Genomic DNA, 8,419 nt, shown 5'->3' with positions numbered 1-8,419 from the left:
GGGCTATCATTCACCCCACAAGCAACAGGTTGGGCCAAATCTATACGTTCGGACGGTAAAGCATCTCTGCAAGCTGGGAAACCCGGGTTCGATCCCTGGGTCGGGAAGATCCCCTGGAGAAGGGAAAGACTAGCCAGTCCAGTATTCTGGCCTGGAGAATCCCATGGAAGGAGGAGCCTGGAGGGCTATGGTCCATGGGGTCACAACAGTTGGACACGACCTCACTTTCACTTTATACGCTTCTGATGCGTCTGGACTTGGGAATATTCTTTGCCACTTGCTGTGTGACTTTGGGTAAGTCACAGGCTTAGACCCAGGTGTTGTTTGTTTGTTTGTTAACTGTAAAATAGGGATAACAATTTATCTTCAAGTTGTTTTGAAGCATGAATAGGATAATGCACTAAACCCAATGCCTATAGCACAGAAAGCATCAGATGTGAGCTCTGAAGGCTTTATTATAGACTGAGGGCGGGAGCTATGATGAGGCCGTCTGTCTGTAGTTGACATTTTTCAGAGCCCTTTCAGCTGTCCTCTTTCACGGCCACCTGTAAAGTCAGCTTTATTAAATTTCAGGTGAGAGAGGAGACTGAGACACGTGGAGGGATTTGCCCGAGCTAGTATTCAAACCCCAGATTTTGGAGTCTGAGTTCAGTTATTATAACAGCAGATGCATAACTAGATGCCACATCGTGTTCTATGGGCTTTAAGGGTATAAATCCATTTAATCCTCACAAGAATCCTGTGAAGGACACGCTGTGAGTGTCAGCCCTACGTTAGACATGAATACCTTCTTCAGTCCAGCTCTCATGGTTAATCCATGTGTAAAAGACTAGGAAGATTTTCTGGGTTGCCTTTTTCTGGCTGGCCCCACCTTAGCCTTAAGTTTCTAAGAGTGCCATCCTCACTTCTCACGGTTCTTTCTTGGATGTCTGTGCGTGGCGTGCTGAGCCGCTTAAGTCCTGTCTGACTCTTTGCAGCTCTATGTACGGTAGCCCGCCAGGCCCCTCTGTCCATGGAATTCTCCAGGCAAGAACACTGCAGTGGGTTGCCATGCCCTCCTTCAGGGGATCTTCCCAACCCAGGGATCGAACCCACATCGCGTATGCCTGCTGCTTTGGCATGCGGGTTCTTTACTATGAGCACCAGCTGGGCAGCCCGTCTGTCTTGGACGGTTTAGTTATTTCATTCACTCACCGTTCGTGTATCAGTTCTCCAGTGGACTACCAGGTATCCTCTAGTTGCTCACCATTCTTCAAAGATCCAGTTCTAGGGCTTCCCTGGTGGCTCAGCTGGTAAAGAACCTGCCTGCAATGCGGGAGACCTGGGTTCAATCCCTGGGTTGCCAAGATCCCCTAGAGAAGGGAACAGCTACCCACTCCAGTATTCTGACCTATACAGTCCATGGATTGCAGTGAGTTGGACAGGACTGAGCGACTTTCACAAAAAAAAAACACACCAGAATCCAGTTCTAGTCTTCCATTTGCAAAACCCTCTATGAGCTCATCTTCTCCTGTTTCATGCAGTCCACTTTCAGAGCTGTTTCTTTGCCTTCACATTCTCTCCCCCAAGGCAGTTTCTCCCAATTATCTAAAGTCATCATTTTTTTTTTTTCTATTTCTTTCTTTATAGAACCCATGCCCCCTGCCTTGGGAGTGTGGCGTTGTAACCACTGGACGGCCAGGTAAGTCCCAGGTCGTCTTAATTTAGATATGAAATAGCCACATCAAGCTGAATTTAGGGAGAAGAAACCCCTCCCCCTCCTTTGGAGCCTGCTCTCCATTGTGCTTCTAAAACACAGAAAGGGCCAGGGTGCAACACTGAAAGCACCTGTGCTTGCCCACACTCTGTCCTCACATCCAGTCTTTCGCCAGGTACTGCTCTCCTCTCCACCCCACCCTCAGATAACACTGCCCTCACGTGTCTGTTTCATTCTCCTCTCCAGCTAAGTCCGTGATCATCTTCTTCCTGAGTTCATTTAATTTTTTGCTTCTACACTTCCAAACCTTGCCCTAAAAAACTACTCACCTTCCTTTTTCACACTCCCTTCTATTTTCCTCAACAAACTCCTCCCCCGCTTCCGTTGCCTTCCTCATCTGCTGTCCAGATGAGAACATTTTCCTCTTCTTCCTTTACTCAGTGCTGTCTGTCAATTCCAAACCTCTGGGAACATCACTCAAGATACCCACTTTGTGTTTTCAGAATCTGCCTTAAACCGAAGAATATTCTCAGATGGTTTGCTTTAATTATTTAATTCATTCACCTGTATTAGTTCTCCAGTGAACTACTCGGTTTCCTGATGAAATATTCAGAATTCCTTTCACTTTTGCATACCCAGTTAGCATTGCCTCCCATTAACCTCATTTCCCTACCTTAACTTCTCACTCCCCCCCTTACTTGTGAAAAAGTACTTCATTTTCTGAACATTCACCTCGGTTAGAAATCCAGGTTTTTACCTTAGAGGGTATGTTCTGTGTCTGCATACTTTAGCAACTTGCAGAGGGCAAAACTTTATGAGAAATATTTTGGCTCACATGACGTGTAACTGGAAAATGACAGAAAAATAGCACAAAAGATGTTAAGTTCTTCATAAGACACAAATTTGGCATGTGCCTCTTGAGCTATCAGAATTTAAGAGTAAATCTACTCTGGGTTGAGGGATATTCAAGTTGAGAACACTTTTGAAATTCCAGGAACTTCTGTTTACTAGCTGCCTATCATGTGCCAGGCTTTTTTTTTTTAGATGTTTACATATTGTCTCACTTCACTTCACATGTCCCTGTGGTAAACATTAGCTTCATTTAGCAGGAGGAGAAACCAGGGACACACCAGGGTTATCAGTTAACTGGCCCAGTGGTTCCCGGTAAGTGTATTGGCAGAGCTGGGATTCCAACTCAGGTCTCTTCCAGACCAAAGCCAGACACTTGGAGTATGTCTGAAGATGCAACTCAACTGCTGTTTTTTGAGCATCTTCTGTAAGCAAAGCTCTGCACTCGGCATTGCAGTCCTGGGATGCAGAGATGAGTTTCCCAGAGGACCTGCCTCAAAGTTCAGAGCCCAGCAGAGAATCTTATGTAACATGGGTGTCTCCGTGCGTGAAGCACAGGTCATTTCGAAGAGGTTCCTGCCTGTCAGAGGTCATTTTTGGTCTTCGACTCCTTCGGGGGGTATTGAACCAGAGGCTTTGAGGCTTGGAAGCTCCTGATACAGCTTGGGGGCGTTCCATGCCATGTGCGACCATTAAAATGGCTTGCTTCCCCCTGCGTCAGTATCAGAGCTGAAATGGGAAATATAGCATCTTGACTGTGCACACGGTGGGCCCTGACTCTGCACCGGGAGCTCAGCCTCTCCGTCTTTGGTCCAGCCACGCCACCCTTACCGCGGACTCCATCCTTGCCCAGCCCTGTCCTCCCCCCAGCTTCTGGCGGTCTCCTTGGCCACAGGGCCCTCCTCCCCAGCACCCCGGCTCCCCTCCCTGCCCGCCCCTGGCTCGCCCCCCCACCCCGGTCATCGCTGCCCCAGCCCCAGCCCTCAACGCCTGCCCGCTGCCTGCCTCCCAGCCCGCCTCCTGTGTCTCCCAGCCCCGCTCTGACGTGGGAGGTGAGGGGGGTGGGGGCCCGGATGACTCACAGTGTTATGATGCAGTCCCACAACACACAGCTACATTCACCCACAGACCGGGGTACCGGCGGGAGGCCGCCTCTGGCCGCCCCCCGCCCCGCAGCTGGGCCAGCTTGGCAGCCCCGGTCTGGAGCCCCTCACCACCACCCTCCCCGCCCCCGCCCCCGGCCCCTTCCCCACTGAAGGAGCGGAAAGAACCGTGAAGAGAGCGCAGAGAGATTGAGAGAGAGGGGGAGACAGACGGAGACCTCTGGAGCCGGCCTCAAGGTGAGGGGGCAGCCCTTCTCCAAGCGCACCTTTCCCCCTCTGTGCGTCTCCCCCTCGGGCTGCGCGTGGCTTCCCCCCTCGCCAAAGCATTCTCCATCCACCCTTTGTCCTCCCTTCCCCCTCCCCGCCTCATCCCTCTGCGAGCTCTTCCCGGCAACTTCGGCCGCAGCCTCAGGCACCCCTGTTTGATCAAGCAGCCCTGTTTATATTGCTTGGCCGCTGGGGTGCGGGCCCCCCCACCCCCCCACCAAGCCCGCCCCGGGAGCCTTCTGCGCGGCTCATCATTGGGACCATACAGTACCAAGGATGCCAGCCCTTGGGGGGGGGGGCGGCTCGCGGCCTCGGAGCAGATGCGAGCATCCATTGTGAGCAGGTGTCCCCCTCCCTTTCTCCCTTTTCCTTTTTTTCCCCCCCAAGAGGCACGGGATTCGCACCTGGCTCCGCCAGCCTCCGCCTCTGCCGTCAGCGCCGCTTGCTCAGCAAGCCCTCCCTCCCCCCGCCTCCCACGGTCCAGCCGCGGCTCACTCGGGGGGCCGTCCGCACCCCGGCGCGCTTCTGCCCGCGTCATTGGCTCCCCTTGCTTCTCCCGGTCATCTGAGATGGGGGGAGTAGTGACCCCGACGCCCCCTGCCCCCGCACCCCCGAGAGGGGCTCCCTGTGCAGCCTCCCCTGGGCGGGATGGGGAAGCGGCCCCGCCCCGGGAAAGGGGGGTGCGCCAGGTGGAACTCGCCGCCGGGAACTCACTGACGGGCAAAGTTGAAGGCAGACGTGTCCAGCAGAGGCTGGCCGGTGTTCTGCTGCTGAGGACACCAATGTCACCCTGAAGTCAGCCCCGGGTGCTCTTCCTACTCCCACCAGGGAGTCTCAAATGGCGTTGCCCTCTGCCAGGAGGCTTTGCAGAGAGCCCACCTGGCGGCTCCAGGCAATGCTGGAATAGCTGGGGTGCTGGTGGTCCCCGCGGAGGGCAGGACGGAGTCTGCGCGCCCCGGCTCCTCTGCCTACTGTTGCCAGAGCACCCGGCTGGCATCCCCGAAGCAGACCGGGGCTAAGCCACCCAGAGCCGGCCTGCAAGCCCCACCGAGGAGCGGGCCGAGGCTCCCTGGCTTATCAGGGCCGGCAGAGGACACCTCCCGCCTTATCCCTGCCTCCAGAACCCGTGGCCACTCTGGGGCTGAAGCCTGCGAATCCTCCTCAAGCTTCTTAATCAGAACCAGGCAATTCTTTTTTATCTCGCGTCACCCACAGAGTCCCTGCCCCTGGGAGAAGGGGGAAAGAAACATCCTGTACCTTGCGCCCCCAAACCACGGGGCTGTGACGCTGCCCATCATGAGACACCGCGCCCGCGCCGCAAACACGGCCCGGGACCGCCGGCCTCCCTGACACCGGCCCTACTTGCCATTGGCCCCCAGCGGTCAGACGCGCCCAAAGGGAAGATCGTTTCTCTCCTAGGCTGGCTGCTTCACTGGGAGCCAAGGCAACCATCCTAGAGGGCAGTAGAGAGAGACAGACGAGCTCAGAGGCTGAGAAGACAAGCCCAGTGATGCTCCCGGGCCAGAATGAGCGGACCCGAGTGCAGGACCGGGCAGCAGCCCTGTCTGAGGCCTTTGATAGCAGAAGAGACGGCCGTCAGGCTCTGGACCCCCGCCCCGCGAGAGGACTGGCGCGGAGTGCGCGCGTCTGCCTCCCTGCCGGCTCCTTCCCTTTCTCATCCCGCTCCTTCCACCCACACAAATCGTGTGCTGGGGCCCATCACCTTGCAAACCGAGGCCACGGAAGGAAGGGCCGGCACGCACCCCCAACTTTCTCAAGGCTTTGAGCCCCGGAGACACAGAGCCTACCAGCGCACGTGGGATGCCTCCTCACAAAAGGACGGAAAAGCGAGGGAGGAAGGAGCATTCGCTCCCGGTGGAAAATGGTGGAGGCTGGCTCAGGCCCCAGGAGGGCGAGACACCGCCTCCCAGGCTGAGGGCCCCCATACGCTGCGGGGCCGGCCCGAGCAGACGGTCAGCCCGGGTGGCAGATGCAGTGTGAGCGCGCGCGGAGCGGGGCTGCCGCGGATGGGTGAAGCAGGAGTGGAAGTGACCGCAGGCGCCCCGGCTCCTCCGTGCCCCTGGCAGGGGCTCCCCCGGCTCTCCTGATGACCCGCCCCTCCTTCCCAGGTGACCTCCATTTCTGCCTGGCTCACGTCTGGGGGGGCCCTGGCCCGGCAGCCCCCCCGCACCGCTCCCATCCTGAAACACGGCTCTAGCCAACCTGCTCCGCTGCTTCACCTGCGACCGTCTGTGCGGGGGCTGCACGGCGCCCGCGCCCCCCGCTCGCCAGGGCATCGTCCTCCAGCCCGTCATGCCCAGCTGCGACCCTGGCCCGGCCCCCGCCTGCCTCCCCGCCAAGACCTTCCGCAGCTACCTGCCTCGCTGCCACCGCACCTACAGCTGCGTCCACTGCCGCGCACACCTGGCCAAACACGACGAGCTCATCTCCAAGGTAACGCCCCTCCATCACTCCACCCCACCCTCGACCCCCGCCCCAGGCTCCTCCAAACATCACCCGGGGGTGACGCCACGAAGCCTGGCCTCCCTGCCCCATGCCCCCGCGGGGGTTTCAGGGAGCGCCTGGCCCCCGGGGTCAGGGCTCTCCGCAGTCACCATCCGTCCTGTGTCTCCGCAGTCCTTCCAGGGGAGCCATGGCCGAGCCTACCTGTTTAACTCCGTGTGAGTCCACCCCGCCCCCTGTGCGTGTGTGCCGGCGTGGGGGACAGCTTTCCTCTCTGGAGAGAGAGGCTGAGCCGCCCGCAGCGGGTGCCCTGCGCCCTCTGGGTGTGCCTCTCCTTTGGTGGAACCCCGGTCTGCCGCTGTTCTGTGGGAAGCCCGGGAGAACTGGGGTGCCAGGCTCTAGACAGCAAGGGGTGGGGTGCTGGGGGCAGGGCTGTCAGCTGGGTGGGTCGCGCTCTCTCCAGATGCTGGGCCCTCTGGGCTGTTTGGGGGTGCGCTGACGGAGTGACCGCCCCCGCGTGCTGGGCCCTTCCCGTCTCCCAGGGTCAACGTGGGGTGCGGGCCAGCTGAACAGCGCCTGCTGCTCACGGGGCTGCACTCCGTAGCTGATATCTTCTGCGAGAGCTGCAAAACCACCCTGGGCTGGAAATATGTAAGTACGGGGCGGGGGGCACCCTCCGAATGCGGGCGGGGGCGTCTCCGTGGCGCCCCAGGCCCCAGTGGCCGCCTGTCAGGTGTCTGCCTGACCCAGACGGAGGAGGGAGCTAGGAGTGGGGGGCCCGAGCGGGGGCGGGCTTCCGCCGGCCCACATTGCCGGCCTCCCCTCCGCCAGGAGCAGGCTTTTGAGACGAGCCAGAAGTACAAGGAGGGGAAGTACATCATTGAGATGTCGCACATGGTGAAGGACAACGGCTGGGACTGAGGGCTTCCGCGCCTCTGCCCCCCCGACGCATGCCCTGCCCTCCCACACCTGCCCCGCCCGGCCGCGTCCGTACCAGCATGAGCGCCGCCCCGCCCCGGGGGGCCCTGCTCCCGCCGCCCCCCCCGCCCCCCGCCGCGCCCGGGCTCCCCTGCAATGGGGGCCTGGGCTACCCCAGGGGTGTTGAAGGCCCAGGCGTGGGCAGCAGTCAGGGAGAGGCAGAAACGGGGGGAGGAAGGGATGGCCGTGGGGACTTGTCGCCCCCAAGGTTCCGGAAACCGAGGGGCCGGCGGGGCAGAGACGCAGGCAGGGAGGACCCCCGGGAGGAAGCCGTGTTTGCTCCACCTCTGCGAGCGAACAGAGGCCCAACCTCGAGTCCTGGCGCTGGGAGACCCTAGGCCACAGAATAGCAGGTGAGAAGAGGCTCAAGGTGGAGTGAAATGCTGACCTCAGACGCCGGGAGGTACCGGAATTTCTTAAGGGTGACGTTTCCCACCCCACATTTGCAGGAGCCATGATTCGTGGGGTGCGGGGCGGAAGAAAAAAAAATCCCGAGTCCCAGGCCCTGGGAGAGCAAAAAAGCATCCCAGGGGTTTGCATTTCACTCCACTTGGTAGTTTACCTTGGCACTGAAGAGGCACTTTCGAGTATCTGACCTTTGCCATGGGGTGGGGTAGGGTGCGGGGAGGTCCCCCCGGAACAGCCCCCACCCCCGGCTGGCAGTCTCCAGAGCGAGCAGGGTGGGTGAGAGTCCTCTGGGCTGGCCACTGCTCCCTGGGACCCAGGCCCTCGGAGGGAAGGTTGGGGGATCAGTGCCACGAGGCTAGGCGTCCTCGCGGCTGCCACCAGCGAACGAAACTTTTGTATGATATATAAAGTGTTTGGGTCTATTTTTAATAAAAGGGGAAAGCAACATGTGAGGCACTCGGTCCTCTGACTTTTCTCGGCAGGCACCATAGATCGACCCGCGCGCACCTGCCCCAGGCCTGCCCCTCCTACCTCTGTTGTTTAGTAGCTAAGTTGATTCCTTTGCAATACCGTGGATTGCAGCCTGCCAGGCTCCTCTGTCCATGGAGTTCTCCAGGCAAGAACACTGGAGTGGGCAGCCATTTCCTTCTCCAGG

General features: G+C 58.9%; 1 protein-coding gene across 2 annotated transcripts; it reads left to right on the top strand.

The window, feature by feature from the left end:
- Positions 1–1,628: 1,628 nt before the first annotated feature.
- YPEL4 (yippee like 4) lies at positions 1,629–8,211 on the top strand. 2 transcript variants are annotated; one of them, XM_088843345.1, is made up of 5 exons: positions 1,629–1,681; positions 6,045–6,369; positions 6,553–6,596; positions 6,921–7,029; positions 7,210–8,211. In XM_088843345.1, the coding sequence occupies exons 2-5, from the start codon at positions 6,229–6,231 to the stop codon at positions 7,297–7,299; spliced, it is 384 nt and encodes a 127-aa protein (XP_088699471.1). In that variant the 5' UTR covers positions 1,629–1,681; positions 6,045–6,228; the 3' UTR covers positions 7,300–8,211. The 2 variants fall into 2 exon arrangements, with proteins under 2 accessions (XP_088699471.1, XP_055280132.1); XM_055424157.2 differs by lacking the exon at positions 1,629–1,681 and adding an exon at positions 3,657–3,885.
- Positions 8,212–8,419: the final 208 nt, after the last annotated feature.

This window comes from Moschus berezovskii, chromosome 14 (genome assembly GCF_049115385.1).
Source record: "Moschus berezovskii isolate FMDL1 chromosome 14, NW_MosBer_1.0, whole genome shotgun sequence".
NCBI lineage: Eukaryota > Metazoa > Chordata > Mammalia > Artiodactyla > Moschidae > Moschus > Moschus berezovskii.
Note: the sequence above shows the minus strand (reverse complement) of the source record. Positions and strands in the feature narration are given on the sequence as shown.

Coding starts and splice junctions, on each gene's coding strand:
- YPEL4 (XM_088843345.1), top strand. CDS start 6,229: ATGCCCAGCTGCGACCCTGGCCCGGCCCCCGCCTGCCTCCCCGCCAAG. Junction 6,370..6,552: donor ACGACGAGCTCATCTCCAAG/GTAACGCCCCTC, acceptor GTGTCTCCGCAG/TCCTTCCAGGGGAGCCATGG. Junction 7,030..7,209: donor CCACCCTGGGCTGGAAATAT/GTAAGTACGGGG, acceptor CCCCTCCGCCAG/GAGCAGGCTTTTGAGACGAG.